Source organism: Eschrichtius robustus, chromosome 3 (assembly GCF_028021215.1).
Source record: "Eschrichtius robustus isolate mEscRob2 chromosome 3, mEscRob2.pri, whole genome shotgun sequence".
In the NCBI taxonomy this organism is placed as follows: Eukaryota; Metazoa; Chordata; class Mammalia; order Artiodactyla; family Eschrichtiidae; genus Eschrichtius; species Eschrichtius robustus.
The window spans coordinates 37,975,448-37,995,503 of NC_090826.1; the positions used below are offsets into that span (position 1 = coordinate 37,975,448).

The 20,056-nt window shown below is 39.3% G+C and overlaps 1 protein-coding gene across 2 annotated transcripts in view; it reads left to right on the top strand.

Moving 5' to 3' along the window:
- NASP (nuclear autoantigenic sperm protein) overlaps window positions 1-20,056 on the top strand; it is a 34,466-nt gene that overhangs the window by 10,701 nt on the left and 3,709 nt on the right. The window contains exons 2-7 of one of the 2 annotated variants that reach the window (XM_068539773.1): window positions 3,596-3,646; window positions 11,406-11,516; window positions 13,042-13,122; window positions 14,152-14,261; window positions 14,957-15,943; window positions 19,586-19,665. In XM_068539773.1, coding sequence (XP_068395874.1) covers window positions 3,596-3,646; window positions 11,406-11,516; window positions 13,042-13,122; window positions 14,152-14,261; window positions 14,957-15,943; window positions 19,586-19,665 — 1,420 coding nt within the window. The remainder of the gene's footprint in view (window positions 1-3,595; window positions 3,647-11,405; window positions 11,517-13,041; window positions 13,123-14,151; window positions 14,262-14,956; window positions 15,944-19,585; window positions 19,666-20,056) is intronic. The other variant, XM_068539775.1, reaches the window with a different exon arrangement.

Below are 20,056 nucleotides of genomic sequence, written 5' to 3' on the forward strand. Positions count from 1 at the left end.
GGACGTTTGTGTTACTACCACTTTTTGTGTGCCACAGACTGGTATTGGTTTGTGAACTGTTTGTTACTGGTCTACAAAGATAAAAGTATAGGGAATTCCCTGGTGGTCCAGTGGTTAGGACTCCACGCTTTCACTGCTATGGCCCCTGGTTCAGTCCCTGGTTGGGGAACTAAGATCCCACAAACCATGCTGTGTATATGTATAAAAATTGGGAGTAAGCATTTGGGAACAAAGAAATTTTTTTTAAAATTTATTTATTTTTGGCTGCTTTGGGTCTTCATTGCTGTGCGCAGGCTTTTCTTTAGTTGCGGTGAGCGGGGGCCACTCTTCTTGGGAACAAAGAAATTTGATGTTACTCTGACATTTCTGTTAATACTTTGTAAAAACCCATGTCTTACACATTGAAATTAAAAGTCTGGTCCTTCAATCACAGGTAATTTGAGAAGCTCTGTGCTAGAATTTGGCCAGAATAATCCCTTAGTTAAACTATTTGAACATAATTAGCTATGACAGGAGGTGTTTAGGAGATACGGATCCAAGGCCATTCCAGCGTTCTGGTCAGATCATCGGCTTGCTTACCTTGCAGCTGAAAGCATTTAAATTGTGCTTCATTTCTGTCACCCTGTGAAGTCTCTGATTATTTTCAACCCCATTTCCCTGCCTCCCCTCCCCCCAGGGCTTTTCATCAAATTTGTAGACCAGTATAACATTCTCAAAAGGATTAGGAGTTAGGAGCAAAGATTTTGGATCCTGCTGAAAGTAACTGACAACTTTTCATCTCTAAAGCATTTTCTAGGACTCAGACTCCAATATAGTTAGTCCCTGCCTGTCATTTAATCTCTTCTGCCTTTCTCAAGTTGTCCCCTCTGCTTTTTTTTTTTTTTAGCGGTGCCCTGCGCCTTGTGGGATTTTAGTTCCCCAACCCAGGCCTTCGGCAGTGAGAGTGAGGAGTCCTAACCACTGGACTGCCAGGGAATTCCCTGTCTCCTCTGCTTTAACTTTTGTTGGAGACTGTGTCCGATGCTTAGCATATAATGGGTACTAAAATGTCTATTGAATTTAATTTTTTGAATTAGTATATTTATTTATTGAATTGAGCAAGCTATTTTTTAATTGTTCATTTGTTTCATCCATACTGTGTATATTACACTGCTATTTTAATAAATTTGTTATCGCTAAACAGGAAGAAAGTCCAGGTGTGAAAAATTAGTTGACTCTGTTCTATTTATATGTATGTTTTAACCTTTGGAGGAGTTTTCAGTAATGTCTATATAGGAAAGCCTTTTTCTCTCCTACAGCTTCTTGTGTTCTCTCATACTTCTACGTTTCTTGCTGTACATACTTCAATTCTAATTTATTGCTCCTGAGGTGTTAGTACTCAGTAGCAAAGTTTCCTGTTTTCCCACTGTTCTTTCTTTTTTCCATTTCACCACAGCTAACAGCATTCTCAGCTCTCATGGTGTGCTTTGAGGGCACATTTATAAATGATGTATGTCTTCACGTCGCTGAATGTTGCCTTTGGCATACAGGTGAAAACTGATGATGGGGCAGGTAAAAGAGACAAGGATTTAAATTAATACCAAGTGAATGGTGTCAATATATAGGGTTCCTAAGTAATACGTCGACTCTGTCTTGAAAGGTATAACTTTATTGTTAAGACTTTATTGTCTTAAGGTATAACTTTATTGTAAAGAAAGGGTAAATTCTTTCCCATTATTTATCAATTTTCAAAATAATGCAGTGGTCTCCTATCAGTCTCTAAAAATGACTAACGAGTTTTTTGGTTTTTGTTTGTGTCATTGTGAACTCATGGATTTAAACACATTTGGAGTTTTTCAATCAATTGTAATTATTATCTTTAAAAATTTTTTAAATTTTATATTGGAGTATAGTTGATTAACAATGTTGTGTTGGTTTCAGGTGTACAGCAAAGTGATTCAGTTATACATATACATGTATCTATTGTTTTTCAAGTTCTTTTCCCATTTAGGTTATTACAGTATATTGAGCAGAGTTCCCTGTGCTATACAGTAGGTCCTTGTTGGTTATGCAGTTATTATCTTTGTTGATGCTCATATTGTCCCTTCTGGCCAGTGAGATTTTATTGGGGTTGGCTCCTAAGTGTGCTTTTGTAATATTTTTGTAAATATGAAACATCAAGTTTATAGAAAAGTGAAAAAATAGTACAAAGAACTCTTCCCATGCTTTACCCTGGATTCCCACCTTTCCTTTATAATTCCTTTTAGCATGACCATAAGTAGATATGACCCTAAATAATACTAGATATAGTTTTGTTGCTTTCTGGCATGAAATTGTCCCAGATTCACCTATGTACTTCCCCTGCCCTGGCTTAGAATCAATTATTTCTCAATGGAGTCTTGGTTATTTTTAGTGGGAAATGGATTTTCAGGAGCACAGTCTAGGTGCTAGGGGGGTTACTCATTGCTCCTGAGTTGGTCATTATTTTTAGACTTTATTAGTAAACACAACTATGAAATATTTTTAAGATATTTATTAGTACTTTTCAAAAAAATGAATGTTCTGGGAAACTGCTTCTTCCTTTTTTTAAAAAAAAAAACTTATTTTTAGTGAGCAGTTGCAGAATGTGAGATTTTCAGGATTGCACATACTGGGTTATAACAAATACTGCATTCTCTTCTGTCTGATCGTAAACTCAAATCTAGGATATAACTGTCTTGTTCACTGTAGTATACTTCATGTGTAGCAAATAAGCATACAACGGTTATTTGAATGAGTAAGGATTAAATGTGATAATGTAAATAAATATTATGTAAAACCTTAATATTTTGAGCATTTAATAAATCGCTCTTTTTTTATAAATTTATTTATTTTTATTTTTGGCTGCGTTGGGTCTTTGTTGCAGCGTGCGGGCTTCTCATTGCGGTGGCTTCTCTTGTTAGGGAGCACAGGCTCTAGGCACGTGGGCTCAGGAGCTGTGGCTCGCGGGCTCTAGAGCGCAGGCTCAGTAGCTGTGACACATGGGCTTAGTTGCTCCGCGGCATGTGGGATCTTCTCGGACCAGGGCTTGAACCCATGTCCCCTGCATTGGCAGGCGGATTCTTAACCACTGAGCCCCCAAGTAAGTCCCCTAAATCGCTCTTTTTATGGCTTTATATTTTCTTTTCTTTTTTATAAAGTTTATTTATTTTTGGCTGCATTGGGTCTTCGTTGCTGCGCGTGAGCTTTCTCTAATTGCGGCAAGCGGGGGCTACTCTTCATTGTGGTGTGCAGGCTTCTCATTGTGGTGGCTTCTCTTGTTGTGGAGCACGGGCTCTAAGCGCACGGACTTCAGTAGTTGTGGCACGAGGGCTCAGTAGTTGTGGCATGAGGGCTCAGTAGTTGTGGCTCACGGGCTCTAGAGCGCAGGCTCAGTAGTTGTGGCGCACGGGCTTAGCTGCTCCGTGGCATGTGGCATCTTCCTGGATCAGGGCTTGAACCCGTGTCCTCTGCATTGGCAGGCGGATTCTTAACCACTGCACCACCAGGGAAGTCCCCATATTTTCTTAATTTGTTTAATTTCTAGTCTTAAAATAGCCTTCATTTTTACTTTTTTCCCCTTAATTTTTTATTACAGAATTGAAGAAGATGTCCCTGCTCCTTCTACCTCTACAGATAAAGTGGAGAGGTAAGATTATTTACATGGTACAATTAGATTTATATCTGGAACATAGACTAAGAGCTATATAACTTGAGGGCAGTTTGTTTCATTATTTTCAATAGGTAACGAATAAGACTGAATGTTAAAGTACCTGTCTAATTTAAAGTATGGAGTCCTGACAATGATGTCGTCAGGTTTTTTTGTATTTGATTAAAATATTAGAATTGAAAAAATTGTTTAATTCTTCTTCTTACTTAGTACCCAACATGCCTGGCAAATGCTAACTTATTTTTCTGTTGTTGTTATGGCATGCAGGCTCAGTAGTTGTGGCTCGCGGGCTCTAGAGCGCAGACTCAGTAGCTGCGGCGCATGGGCTCAGTTTCTCTGCAGCATGTGGGATCTTCCCAGACCAGGGCTCGAACCCATGTCCCCTGCATTGGCAGGCGGATTCTTAACCACTGTGCCACCAGGGAAGTCCCTAACTTATTCTTTTCTTAAAAAATATTTTTTTAATTTATTTATTGGCTGTGTCGGATCTTAATTGCAGCGCAGACCTCTCTCTAGTTGTGGCGCACAGGTTACTCTGTAGTTGTGGCGTGCGGGCTCTCTAGTTGTGGCACATGGGCTTATTTGCCCCACAGCATGTGGGATCTTAGTTCCCCGACCAGGGATCGAGCCCGCGTCCCCTGCACTGGAAGGCAGATTCGTAGCCACTGGACCAGCAGGGAAGTCCCTAACTTATTCTTTCTTTGAATATTTCTACTGATTTAGATCTCTGTTTTGTAAGGTTGCCATTTTCAATTTTGTTGTTATTCTGGTTGAAAGTTTTAAATTTTATATTGAGCTCACACGTACTTCCATGTAACTTCCCCATCTGGATGTGACCGTGGTTTTTAACCAGAGGTAAGCATAATAATTAATTAACTAGAAAGCTTATCCAAAAGGTAAATGCCTGGGTTGCATTCCTACAGATTTCATTTGTTGAGTGTATGAGTGTTTTGGAAAAGCTTCCTGTTAAATCTTAAGCTCACTTAGGTTGAAAATTACTGTTCTAAATTTTGTTTAATCCTTTATGCAAAATATCTGCACCGTTTTTTTTTTTAAGAGTAAGTTTTTCATTTGTTTCATCATTTCACAGTGTGGTCTTAAATTCCATTGTTATCTTGGTTATTTAAACCGTGTCTTTTACAAATACTACCTACTGATTTGTGAGTCAGTCTCGTTTTTGGGTGGAAGGAGTACTGCTCAGGATCGGTCCTAAACACACATTTGCATAACCTTTTTAGAGTCTTGGTATATACCGTAGTATTAAATTTCTGGACTGAGAATAAGGTATAAATGTAGCTAGGCTACGTGACCCCTGGAACACTGCTGATATGTGATTATTTATATTCTAAGCATTGATGATCTTTTGAGGAGCATGATAATCTGATTCTCAGAGAAACTTGGAAGGATGGTTGGAAAAAACATGACTAGTCTCATAAATTTGTAACAGCTGATCTGAAATGGTTATTTAGTACTGCCTGGCAACTATAGCATGTTTCCCTGGCCAAGTTGTTCTCTCATTCTGCTGAGTAACTTCTTAACATTCAGTACCGTCACCTGTCTTCTTGCTCTTACTTGATGATTTTACTTTTTAAAAAAATTTGATTGGGGACTTCCTGCTGGCGCAGTGGTTAAGAATCCGCCTGCCAACGCAGGGGACACGGGTTCGAGCCCTGGTCCGGGAAAATCCCACATGCCGTGGAGCAACTAAGCCCGTGTGCCACAACTACTGAGCCGGCGCTCTAGAGCCTGTGAGCCACAACTACTGAGCCTGCGTGCCACAACTACTGAAGCCCACGTGGCTGAGCCCATGCTCCGCAACAAGAGGCCACTGCAATGAGAAGCCCATGCACCACAACGAAGAAGTTGCCTGCGTGCAACTTCTGAGAAAGCCTGCATGCAGCAATGAAGACCCAATGCAACCAAAAATAAATAAATTTATAAAAAATTTGATTGTTCAGTAATAAGCAGTAGGAAGAGGAATTTCTTAATCACTCTATCTTAAATCTGTACCCACACATTCTTTTCTTTCTTTTTTTTTTTTTTCTTTTTTATTTATTTGTTTGCTCTCGGCCTTAGTTGCAGCCGGCGGGCTCCTTAGTTGCGGTACGCGAACTCTTAGTTGCGGTACGCATGTGGGATCTAGTTCTCTGACCAGGGATCGAACCCGGGCCCCCTGCATTGGCTGCACAGAGTCTTATCCACTGCGCCACCAGGGAAGTCCCACATTCTTTTCTTTTGGATGTTGGTCCATGCTCTTATTCAGAGGTTCTCAAGGTGCAGTCTGTATGCCCCTGGGATCCCCAAGACCCTTTCAGAGATTCCACAAGGTCAAAATTTTTCGTAATTGGTAGACCATTTGCCGTTTTCACTGGTTGACATTGGCACTAATGGTGCAAAAGCAATGGTGGGTAAACCTGCTGGCCCTTTATTTAACATAGGTCAAGGCAGTACAAGTAGTTCACTTCCAGTTTCACTTCTATTGCTTCCATGATGAAGCAATAGAAACTAATAAATTTATTCTCAGTCCTTCAGTACATGGTTTTAGAATATTCTGTGTGACAAAATGGGAAATAGGAATGCTAATTCTGCACCCTGAAGTAGGTAGGTAAGATGGTTGTCTTTAGGAAAAGCATTTGTGTGACTGTTGGAATTAAGAATTAAATTTTTCATGGAATTCTGGATTTGAAAGGATGACCAACAGACTGATTACTCAGACTTGGGTATTTGGCAGACAGTTTCTCAAAAATTAATAAAGTGAGGCTGTCACTTTAAGGGAAGCAACTGAGAATATCTGTTGTCAGTGATAGAATTTGAGCTTTCAAATGAAAATTAAGATCTTAGAAGTTGTATTGACTACCTGAGCCTGACTCATGTAGTCCCAGTATTTCAAGACTCTTCTGATGAAATTGGTGGTTGTTGTTGTTGTTTTATATTGTGGTGTAATGCACATAACATAAAATTTACCATCATAGGGACTTCCCTGGTGGTCCAGTGGTTAAGAATCCGCTTTCCGATGCAGGGGACTCGGGTTCGATCCCTGGTCGGGGAACTAAGATCCCACATGCCACGGGGCAACAAAGTCCATGCGCTCTAGAGCCCGCGCTCTGCAGCGAAGATCCTGCGTGCCACAACTAAGACCTGATGCAGCCTAATAAATAAATAAACATTAAAAAAAATTACCATCATAACCATTTTTAAATGTACAGTTCAGTAATGTTAAGTACATGTACGTTGCTGTGGAGCCAGTCCGTTCTTGAAGAACTGAAACTCTCCACCATCCATCTCCAGAACATTTTCATCTTTCCAACTGAAACTCTACCCTTTAAACAACGTTCCATCTCTTCCCCCAGCCCCTGGCAGCCACCACCATCCTACTCTCTGTCTCTGTGAATTTGACTACTCTAGGTACCTTATATAAATGAAATCCTACATCGTTTGTCTTTTTATGACTGGCTTATTTAACTTAGCATAGTGTCTTCAGGGTTAATCCATGTTATAGCATCTGTCAGAGTTCTCTTTTTAAGGCTGAATAATATGCCATTGTATGTATAGACCACATTTTGTTTATCCATTCATCTATCAATGGATACTTGAGTTGATTCCACCTTTTGGCTATTGTGAATAATGCTGCTTATGTACATGAGTGTACAAAATCATTCATGAATAGGAGATCTGTTCAGAGTACAAGATAGACCAATGATTTTTATTTTATTTTAAATAAATAAATGTATTTATTTATTTATTTTTTGCTGCATTGGGTCTTCATTGCTGCGCGGGCTTTCTCTAGTTGCGGTGAGCGGGGGCTACTCTTCATTGCTGTGTGCAGGCTTCTCATAGCGGTGGCTTCTCTTGTTGCAGAGCACAGGCTCTATGCGTGCAGGCTTCAGTAGTTGTGGCACACGGGCTCAGTAGTTGTGGCTCGCAGGCTCTAGAGTGCAGGCTCAGTAGTTGTGGTGCATGGGCTTAGTTGCTCCGCGGCATGTGGGATCTTCCTGGACCAGGGCTCGAACCCCTGTCCCTTGCATTGGCAGGCAGATTCTTAACCACTGCACTACCAGGGAAGTCCCAGAACAATGATTTTTAATGTAGCAGTATGAAAAGTTCATCAGTACATCTTCAGATTCTGCAATGCAGATAACCTTTAAGGAACTACCACTCATTGAGTTTTGCTGTAGTATCAAAGAAGAATATCCACAGCCATTTACAAGATTATTCAAGGGAATTCCCTGGTGGTGCAGTGGTTAGGACTCCACGCTTCCACTGCCAGGGGTCTGGATTCGATCCCTGGTCGGGGAACTAAGATCCCACAAAAAAATTTAAAAAGGTTATTAAAGTACTCCCTTTTCCAAACAGGTATCAGTGTGAGGTCAGATATTTTATACTTCATTGGAAACAACAAATCCCAATGGGTTAAATGCAGAAAAGTGAATATGAAAATCCAGCTTTTCTATTAAGCCAGACATTGAAGAGATTTGCAAAAATGTTCAATAGTGCTTCTCACTAAATTTTTTATGTTTGGGAAATAGTCATTTTTCATAGAAGTCATGTTAACATGTAACATTTTAAAATATTTAAAACTTTTTTTAGTTTTAATTTCAATATGGTAAATACCAATAGATATTACTCACATACACAAAGGCTCTTCGAGGACCTTCTGTAATTTGATAGTGTAAAGAGTCTGGAGACCAAAAAGTTTGTGAGCCATTGCTCTTCTTTTTTTTTAATTAATTAATTTTTGTCTGTGTTGGGTCTTTGTTGCGGTGTGCGGGCTTCTCATTGCGGTGGCTTCTCTTGTTGCAGAGCACGGGCTCTAGGTGCGCGGGTTTCAGTAGTTGTGGCTCGTGGGCTCTAGAGTGCAGGCTCAGTAGCTGTGGCGCACGGGCTTAGTTGCTCTGCAGCATGTGGGATCTTCCTGGACCAGGCCTCGAACCTGTGTCCCCTGCATTGGCAGGTGGATTCTTAACCACTGCGCCACCAGGGAAGTCCCCATTGCTCTTATATAGAGACCAACATTTCCACTTGTTCAGTGGATCCCATCCTCAGTCATCTATCTACTCAAGAACAGAGCTCTTGTAGTTCTCTATCTAGCAGTACTACTCCATTCCTCTCCTATGAGGTTATTTGTACCAACCTACTAAGTATCGCATAGTCTTCCCTTGGTGTTCATGGGGGATTGGTTCCAGGATACCCCCGCCCCCTGCCCCCAGTACTAAAATCTGTGTATTCTCAAGTCCCTTATATAAAATGGCATAGTATTTGCATATAACCGAACACATACTCCTGTATACTTTAAAATTGTCTCTAGATTACTTATACTACCTAGTACAACGTAAATAGTTGTAAATATTATGAAAATGCTATGTAAATAGTTGGCCAATGTGCAGCAAATTCAAGTTTTGCTTTTTGGAACTTTCTGGAATTACCACACACCGCCCCCTCCCCCCCCGGAGTATTTTTAATCCTTGGTTGATGAGGAGGGCCAACTGTATTCCTGTTCTTAACCCTTCATTGATCCCCCACATCCCCTTCTACCTATTACTTCATTTCTGTTTCTTGGACAAGAAAACATGAAAGAGTTGTCGTTACTTTGTTTCTTTACTTCCCCTTTTTTATTTCCTGAACCTTCTTCAGGTTTTTCTTTCACCATTCTAAAATGGTCTTGCTTAATGGTCATTAATGCCATCTATATTATTCCTTAATCTAGTGATCAGTTAATCTTGTCAGTAACATTTGATCCAGTGGATCACTTCTTTCTTTACATGTCTTCATTTGGCTTCAGGGATACTATATTTTTTTCCCTTACTAGCTATTCTTTTTTCAGTAGGGGGAGTGACAGGGGCTTCTTGTTCTTCCCCATTTCCCCTGCCTCTGATGTAGGAATGCTCTCAGGGCTCAGTCCTATGACTTCTTTATTAATAGTCACTCCCTAGGTAATCTCCCCCAGTTTAGCTCAGGCCTGTGGCTTTAAGCGGATGACACCCCATTTGTATCTGTAGACCCTACATATTTCCTGAATCTCTTCCTTTCAATATCTTGGAGGTTCAGTAGGCATCTTCCAATTAACGTGTCCAAAACTAGATTACCCTGCCCCTCACCTGCTTTTCCCTCAGTTGGCTATCTCAGTAAATGGCAATGTTGTATAAATCTTGATCTAGATCGTCTAGATGATCTAGAGATCTAGATGGTCCCTGCCACTAATTCTCAGTTTTCACATCTGTAAAATGGAGATAATAAGTTACAGCCTTATGAAGTAGATACCAAGATTAAATGTAAATATAGGTATAATTATCACGTGGCACATAGTAAGTATCCATTGTTATTACAGTTGCCCAGGCCAGAAAGCATTGGCTTTATTACTTTTTCATTCAAGAAATTATGTATCCAGTACATTAGCAAATTCCAAAATAAGTATATTGAGAATCTCACCATTTCTACTATTTCCTTGGTCTTAGCCTAGATTCTTTCTAAGTAGTCTTCTCCTATTACTATTTTTTTTTTTGAAGGTTTTTTTTTTTTTTTTTTTTTTTTTGGTTGTGTTGGGTCTGTGTGTGGGCTTTTTCTAGTTGTGGCAAGTGGGGGCTGCTCTTCGTTGTGGTGCGCGGGCTTCTCATTGTGGTAGCTTCTCTTGTTGTGGGACACAGGCTGTAGGTGCACAGGCTTCAGTAGTTGTGGCATGTAGGCTCAGTAGTTGTGGTTTGCGGGCTCTAGAGTGCAGGCTCAGTATTTGTGACACACGAGCTTAGTTGCTCTGCGGCAAGTGGAATCTTCCCGGACCAGGGCTTGAACCCATGTCCGCTGCATTGGCAGGCGGATTCTTAACCGCTGCGCCACCATGGAAGTCCCCTAAACTGCACATTTTTGAAGTGAGCAATTTGATGAGCTTTTACATGTGTATATACCTGTAGACCAATATCATAAGATAATGACATATTTATCATCTCAAAATTTCTTTATGCTCCTTTGTACTTCATTCCCTCTCCAGGCAACCATTAATCTACTTTCTGTCGCTGTAGATGAGTTTGCATTTTGTAGAACATTATCTAAATCGAATCATACTGTATGTACTTTTTTTGGTATGGCATCTTTGATTCAGCATAATCAAGATTCATCCATGTTATGTGTTTCAACAGTTCATTCCTTTTTATTGATATTCCATATTGTGGATATATCACAATTTATCCATTTGGGTTTCTAGTTTTTAGCTACTACAGATAAAACTGCTATGAATATATGTGTACGTGTCTTTTTATGGGTATATACTTTCATTTCTCTTGGGTTAATTCCTAGGAATGGAATGGCTAGATATTATATGACGGGTATATATCTAACTTTTTAAGAAACTCGCCAGCTGTTTTCTAAAGTGACTCTCCCATTTTACATTCCTGTCAGCAGAGTATGAGAGTTCTAGTTGCTCTACATCTTTGCCAACACTTGATGTGGTCAGTCTTTACATTTTTGCCATTCTAGTGGGAGTATAATAGTATCTCATTATGAGTTTAATTTGCATTTCTCAAATGACTGATGTTGTTGAGCGTCTTTTCATGTGCTTATTTACCATTCATATATCTTAGTAGTGAGCTTTTTTAGTGATAGGTAAGTGTGGGTTAGCTAAGCCTTGCCAGAGTAGTTCAGAGGTTTAAAGAAATTAAAGAAAGTGTTATGGTTTAAATGTAGCAGGTATTCCAAAAATGTTGGTTCCAAAAGTATTTGACGTTTGAAAAAAATCTTTCTCTTGCAGTCTGGATGTGGATAGTGAAGCTAAGAAACTATTGGGTTTAGGACAGAAACATCTGGTGATGGGGGATATTCCAGCAGCTGTCAATGCCTTCCAGGAAGCAGCTAGTCTTTTGTAAGTACTGTGTTTTGCTATGATGGGCTATTGTGTTCCTAATAAACTTGAATCATAAAAAGTTGTTTAACGGGATAAAAAGAATAAAGAGCAAGAGTTTAAGAAGATTTGATTATTTTTCACGTGTAAATTTATTCCTATAACTATAAAACTTACGTATCACTGACCAATTTCAGCCTTTGATTTTCCTGAGTTAAGGTAATTTGTTTTCTGTTCATCACTAACTAACTAACTTGTCCTGGTTTTGGTTCAGGGTCATATTTGTCCATTTTTTTCCACAACCCTTACTCCCTCTAGAACAGAATCTTATTCCTGGATGTCTGCAATAATCTCGTCAGATTATTGGCCTCTGGCCTCTGGCCTCTTCATCATCACCTGAGTCTGAAGAGCTGAGGTTCTGGTATTCAGTGGTGTGCTAAGGGTAGGGCCCAGATTTCATCTGATGCTGAGTATTTAGGTATTTTTATATAAAAATGTGTGGTTATCTTACAATGAAAATGTTAAAATCTAAGTTTTTAAGATTAAGCACATAGAAACACGCTTCTTAGCTTATTCCTTATTCCTGGAAAGTTCAGTTTTCTCACTGTCCTGCCATTAAGGGTATTTAGGAGGAAAATTTGAGATACATTATTCTAATCTAGTAGGCTACCCTTAAACATGACCTTCATCACAATAGTTTCTTTGTTTAGTTGCTCTGTTTACTCTCACTAATCTCTTAGGCTATTAGTTGGCCTGACTTAGCATGATTTCTGCCAATCCTTTACCCCACGAAAGCTGGTCTCCTTACTCCACATAAAGTACCTCCTCCTTACCATTTATCACACTTGTGATTTTTTTTCCTCTTCTTCTTCCCTGTCTAGATATTAATAGCTTGAATTTGTATATATAGTGCTATCTGTATTTCTAAGCATTATTTTAAATGATTTTATATACATTAACTTAATTAGTTCTTGCAATAGCTCTGACCGGTTCTTAACATTTCCATTTTACAGATGAGAAAGCTAAGGTACTGTGAGATTAAGTAACTTGACTAAGGTTAAAAGTTAGAGGCAGGATTTGAACCTAGGCAGTCAGGCTCCAGAGAACATGCTCTTAACTCTTTATCATCATGCCTTTCCATGGACCTTATTCATGCTTTAGGTCCCAGCCAAAGGCCCTCTAACAATATTCTGGCCCATATTGACCCCTATCTTATACCAGGAGAAACGCCTATTAATGTAATTTGGCTCTTAGATTATATAGTATAACTGTAGCAAATGGATGTCTTTTAGAGTATATATTATATTCTAATTATATAATGTATATTATATATCTAAATTTGTAATTATATACTATATAGATGAAGAACAGGCAACATTAATTCATTCATTCTTAAAGTCCCTTGGACCTTGACTTCAAAGCAAGAGGAGTGGAGCATTGGTTTCCTAGAAGGATGTGTTACAGAAGAAATGTCATTTTATAGCTAAAGAACTAGGGGAAAAAAATTTTAGACTAGATGTTAATTAGCTGTTTATTCTCTTTGTAGAGGTAAGAAGTATGGAGAGACAGCTAATGAATGTGGAGAAGCCTTCTTTTTCTATGGGAAATCGCTTCTGGAGTTGGCAAGGTATGTCTTTCAAGCCAAGTTTTTAAGTAATATGTTTTGTATCATAGTAGTCTATTTAAAAACTTGTTTCTTTGTTTGCTAAGATTGTTTACTAGCTTTGAGATTTCACATGAGCTAAGTGAGACTGGCTTTACTGGGGGGGTTTAGAAGGAACATGAAAGATTGATGGAAGTTTTTTTAGGGGAGGGGGCGTGCCGTGGGCTTGTGGGATATTAGTTCCCCGACCAGGGATTGAACTCGTGCCCCCAGCAGTGAAAGCATGGAGTCCTAATCACTGGACGGCCAGAGAATTCACTTGATGGGAGTTTTGAAAGGCACTTGATACAAAGAGTGAAGTTATACTTAGGTTTTGACTTTTGCAGTAATTAGAAGCAGAGGTCTTTCCATTAGTGAATAGTCAGTAATTTATCAAAGTCCAATTTAGAGAGAGAACCTTTGAAAGCACTCTCAGCTAGCCCAAAACAGTCATCCATAAGAAGGACTGAATGAAGGACAATTTGAAAACACTGGCATGTGAAAATGTCTTAAGACTCACAAGTAGTCTTAACTGTTGGAAAGTTGTGTATTTTCCACCAGAATTTATTAATCAGAATAAAATATATTGAGGGTACACAGAGTAGCAAATGTTCTGTAATCTATTTTATCTTATTAGTTCTGCTAAGTTTTCTAATTTTGTAGAGCATTCTAAGGATTTGTCATGAAAACCTTGCCAGAATGTTTTTGGCCATCTAGAGAAATGTAGGTGGATGAGAAGTTTGGGAAATATGGCCCTTTTGATAAGAGTCATCAGTGCTTTTTCAGGTGGCTGGATAAAAAGGGTATGTTTATTTCTTTCAGTGCTCTTACAGCCTTAATTTATATTAGAAGTTTTGATCATTGCATTTCTTTCATGAGTGTTTAAAGTTTATATTCTCTGTACTTGCTTACTCTTCTGTTGCTTTTATAATACAGGACTACAGTTTCTGTCTTACAAAGACTGTTAGGTTCTAGCCATCATACCTTTAGTGCTTTCTCCTTTTGTTCTGCTAGAATGGAGAATGGTGTGTTGGGAAATGCCCTGGAAGGTGTGCATGTGGAAGAGGAGGAAGGAGAAAAAACAGAAGAAGAAACTCTGGTAGAAAATAATGATAACATAGATGGTATGTGGAGTTGCATGTGACATTCAAGAGATGCGACGTTTATTTCTTGTGTACAAGTGATGGAAATAGGGCTCTCCTTATCCTGAATGGTCTCTCCTGGGGTGACACCTGCATCTGGTGGAGACTGCAGGGGAGGTGGCTGATTACTGAAACTGATAGCAGGCTATTGTAAGGGGATAACTTAATTTCCCAAATAAATCTGGTTATTTAAATTGATGTTTTAAGTATTAAAACAACCTTAAATATTTTTCTGATGTGAATTTTAAAAAGCTTTGCAGCTCAGTTATTTTAATGGCTGTGCTTTTGGAGCCCTTTTACATTTTTTTGTGTCTAAGAAAATTAAATGTTAATTTCTAATTTGAGTTTGGCTGCTAGAATTTTACATATCAGATGGAGGTCTATATAGTGTTTAGAAGAGAATGTAAAGCTTGGCATCTCTTACCTAACTGATACCAGAATGCTCAAGTAAAATAATATCTAATTTAAGGAGCTTGGGTTTCTTTTGCAGTAAGTTGCTCTGCTAGCTGGGAGTTTCCCTTTGCTTTTCTCAAGGGGGCAGATAATTTGCAGGCCATCTGCTAAAACATAAGCCAGGCTGTTTGAGGGTTTAAAGGGAATGTATTTTTAGTTTCCATTTATGCCTTTATCATTAAACTCGAAGACATGTTTATGCTTCATGTTCTTTAACCATGTAGAGGAAGCAAGGGAAGAGTTGAGAGAACAGGTTTATGACGCCATGGGAGAAAAAGAAGCCAAAAAAACAGAAGACAAGTCTCTGGTAAAGCCTGAAACGGATAAGGAACAGGAAACTGATATGGAGAAGGGTGGAAGAGAAGATATGGATATAAGTGAGCCTGCAGGGGAACTACAGGAAAAAGTTGAATCAACTCCAGATCAGTTAACTGAAACCACTAAAGAGGGAAAAGGAACAGCAGCACCAGAAGGACTGAATGAAGCTGAAGTCACTTCTAAGAAGCCAGAACAGGAAACACCAGATGCTGAGGAAGGAAAATCAGTTTCTGGAACTGACGTCCAAGAAGAGTGCAGAGAAAAAGGAGGTCAGGGAGAAGTAATTGCGAGCATAGAGGAGAAACCAAAAGAAGCTTCAGAAGAGCAACCTGTTGTGACTCTAGAAAAGCAGGGCACTGCAGTGGAGATAGAAGCAGTCAAGCCAGTGGATGTGGGTGGGGATGAGCCAAAGGAGCAGGTAGCTGTCTCTGCAAGTGAGCCAGGAAAGGCTGTTCTTGAGCAGTTGGTAGGGCAAGAATTGCCTGCTGCTGAAGAGTCACCAGAGGTGACAGCACAGGCTGCAGAGGCCTCAGCTGCAGAAGCTGGATCAGAAGTCTCTGAGAAGCCTGGGCAGGAGGACCCAGTTCTCCCTAAGGATGGTGCAGTCAACGGACTATCAGCTGCAGGGGATCACACTCCCAGTGAACCGAAGACTGATGCAGAAGGGTGGACAGAAACAAAAGATGGCTCAGGACTAGAGGAGAAGGTCAGGGCAGAGTTGGTTCCTAGCCAGGAGGAGACTAAGCTGTCTATAGAAGAGTCTGAGGCAGCTGGAGATGGGGTTGAGACTAAGTTAGCCCAGGGGGCTACTGAGAAATCCCCTGAAGACAAAGTTAAGATAGCTGCTAATGAAGAAACACAAGACAAAGAAGAACAGATGAAAGAGGGTGAAGGTAACCGGGACATGCAAGAGCTGCAGTGGGTGGAGTACATTCTGGATTTGACTCACTAATCATGGGTAAAAAAGTCAGCCTTCCATTCAGGATTTTCCGTCTGCCTTTGGATTAGGAGAGGGCTAAGTGAAAATGGGGATAGTTTAAGAAGGTGGTGATAAGTTGAGCAAGTTAAAGCAAGTCTTCTTTAGCTGGCTTATAAACTAACGCTTTACTAACTGCAAAATAGGCCTTTCTGTGATATCTGAGACTTGGCTAGCTATCAGTAACTTGTTGTACCATACTAGCCAATAAAGGTGGGTGGGAAGTGGGGTAGATAGGGAAATAGTGGGCTAGGCTGGCAGAGAATGCTGAATGGATGTTCACTTGCATGCCTCTTGATTTTTAAATTTACTGTTCACTTGGTTCCTTTTTCTCTGCTTTAGGAATCAGAATTAGAGCAGTAGAATCCACTGAATTGATACACTTAAGCAGGCATGCCGTTTAAATGAAGGCAGTTAACCCTTGAATGGTCTATCGCCAGAGTGGAAGAACTCTGGTAATCTTTACTTTTAGTCTTCAGTAAGTGTTTAGAGGCTTATTCACATTAGTTAAATTAGCCCCCTCCAAAGATAACAGAAAACCTAACAGTTAAGCCCTCTTGCTGCTTTCCCCCCTCATTTCATGCTTGCTTTGGCTGCTAAACTGAATTTTTTGTTACTTAGAACATTATAAAGTGTGGATGCTTTATATAGTATTATTGGTCTAATTGTGATTCAGTTTCATCAAGATGTATAAGCCTCTAATTAGCAACTCCATAACTGGCACGTCTGACTTGAGTTATACTATCATTTGAGGATTCTACTGTCCATAAGATTTATCTAACGTTATTAATAACCATAGGTATATTCCAATTAATCATTATTACACATATATATTACTTACATAATTGACAGACTACTTCGAGTTCTCTTAAGTTTTAGATGTTCAAAGACCCATTATCAATATGTGTAGCTAATTCTGGTAAACTTCCTTCTACCTATGTGCAGGTCCCTGTACTCCAGCCAGCACAGGCATGGTAACCAGAAGTGAATTGGCTAAATGGTAGAACCATTGGGCTGCTTATTGGGCTTTAGGAGATATCTATGGAAAAAGCACAGAACTGAATTCCTCAATTTAAAAAAACCTCCCATGTCTTAATCTTTAATGATAATTAGCTAGAGTAGTAAAAAGCTCTGCTGGCTCTCTGAAGTTGGACTTTGAATAATAAGCTACAGTAGAGATGTCATATTTCTCCACAGTTCAAAAACTATTCAATTGAGTCTCACAAGTAACATTGTTAGAGCTCTCTCACATACATTACTTTTGATTCCAAAATACAGTACTGTGTAGTAGGTAGTATTACTCCAGTTATAGTGATGAGGAAGCTGAGGCTTAGGGGTTACGTGACTTGTTTAGGGTCAAACAGTACATCATAGTACTGGAATCTGACCCTAGATCTGATTTGAATGTATTGTTCTTCCCAAGATACCTCACACTGAGGAAGGCAACTTTCATCCCTTCCCTTAACCCACCTCTTGTCAGAAATTTACGTGGTAACACTAGCCTGCAGAAATCTTAAAAGAGGTTTTCTCTTAAAACCTCCATTTCCTGCCATCTCTTGGGCTCTCTATATCCCTAAAAAAAAAAAAAAAAGATAATAAGCCTATTCTTTTCTAATTGTCACCCTAGATATGATTGGTAAGTGAACAAAATTTTAATGTTGTAGGCATAAAGCTTGGCCATGCTCAGATAGACTGTACCGGTCAATTTGTAGTGTTTCCTGACTATCCTTTGGGAATGCTAGAATAACCAGAGAATCAGCAGATTGCCTTTACTTGGCCTTTGAGAGTCATTCTTCTGGTTTGCACAACTCTCTGCCGATACTGTTTTGAAGATGCTACAAGATCAGAGAAATGGTATGTTATAAAACATTGTTTCTTGTTTCCCTTTCTCTGAAGGATGGCATACCACAAAAAAGACTCCATTTTCAAAGAAGCTTAGAAAATATTTTAACAGATCTCTTTACTGAGGCCTTCATTGCATTCCTAGTAATATGTGGGTACGGGTTACCAGGTTGGAAAGTGTTATTTTAAAGTAATGGCTTTCTCATTAACCTAGCTCCCTCGCCACCATTCCATGAAGGTAGTGCAGATTCCTCAAGAGAAACCAATATTTTTCTCAGACCATTATAAGAATTTTAATTTAAAAATTTGATGTAAAACTCCAAATAACTAGATATTTTATGCCAAATTAGATGTCAACTTTTAGCATTTTGGTATGAGTGGAACAGATACCAGATAAATAAGAATATAGAATAACAACATTTTGTCAAATTTTCCTACAAATTGGGAAGGTAAGGCGTTTGGTTTTTTTAGTATTGTGAGAAATACAAAGATCTGCTTCACCTGTCATATATTCTGGTGGAGGATGGGCTTCATTGTCAGAATCAGTAAAACCACCCATCTAGTCTAACATCAGGGAACTAAGTACACCACTTCGAAATTTGGGCATGGAAAGATAATGGTGTATGGTGGTGTGGGTACTTATTTATATTTCAGAAGCACCAAATTACATAGTCAACAGGAGAAAAGGGAGGCACTTGATAAAACGGGGTTTGTTTGCTGTAGAGGTTAACTGTAATTAGCTTGTAACTTTAACTGGTTCTTAGAGGGCTTTAGTTTGTCCTTATAGGACTTTCCTGTGCCTATTCCCATCCTGAAGCAGTATTGTTAGATAAAAGTCCTTTAACCTGACTTCATGGCTCTAAGGCCTAGTTTTTAGTTAGGAGACAATATTTGAGTTTTTCTGCTGGTGTTAAATGCTTAATGAAAGATGGCAGAGATAGGCACATTATACACATTTCATGAATTGTGAACCCCCCAAAGGTTCACTTGTTAATCACTTGACATTTTGAACCTTAAGTGATGTGTAGAGCTATTTATCAGCAGCCTGTCCTTAACAGGGAGTTAACTTGTGAGTGTTTGTTAATATGGTGAAATATGGTGTTGATATGGCTGGAAATTTTAACATGGTACTGCTCCCTCAAATTCTGTACGTGCTAGAGCTGGCTGGAGTGTGTGGCATGCTCATTGGTGAGAGTTGGTAAGGGCTATGCTTTTCCCTCCACAGTTCTGTTGTGGGAAAGCTAGTCTCTTGAGTATTCTTGCTTTGAATGGACTGGAGTAATTTAACTTTTGGTATTTTCTTGGCCTTATTAGTATTAACTGACAATTGGCTTAAAGACCCCAGGAATACTGGCTGAGGCCTCCAACTGATTCTGGTTGAGTAGATGGGAGCTTCTAAGCCCATGAATAAAAGTCAGCTAATCTGTTTTGATCCGAACGGTCCAGGTTGACTTTTAGAAGAGAAACACAGCCTGTTGATCACTGAAGCTCTGAACCATAGACACTATAAGATTATACAATCTAAGTCTGGATTAGACTTGAATTAGACTGTTAACCACTGGCTTTTATTATTTATATCCAGTTCAGATGTTAACTGATTTGGCTTAGTATCTGGCCTGTCCTACCTCAGAATATAGGTTATTTGACAGATGTTTATTGGAATTTTTGACTTGTCAGATCCTTAGTATTCTCAATACTGAAGAATTTTTACTTGCAGAAACCGAGGGCTCGGAAGAGGAGGATAAAGAAAATGACAAGGCTGAAGAAACACCAAATGATTCAATTCTTGAAAACAAGGTGAATTATTTGTTCAGTATCATTGTCTACTTTCTTATTGTGGTACTTTGGTTTACTAGTGTAGGCATGATTATTATAGGTAGCTGTTTCTTGGTTAGGGATTGGGGACCCTTTATTCATGCTGGGAATAGACAGATCCATTTGAACCCAGGGGGTCCTGTCAGTTAGGGCATGACCCAACATATCACTGCTAACTATCACTGACATAAGGTGATATGGGGTAGACTTTGTAGGGGTCCATTCTGTAGGTTTAGGGAGAAAAATGTGAACTTTGAATCCTATATCAGTCTCTCCCCATCCCACGCCCCCAAGCTATACTAAATTATACATTTAGATTTGTAATCAAATGATGCCTGTCTTGTACTTCTGCCTAATACTAATGATTTGGATA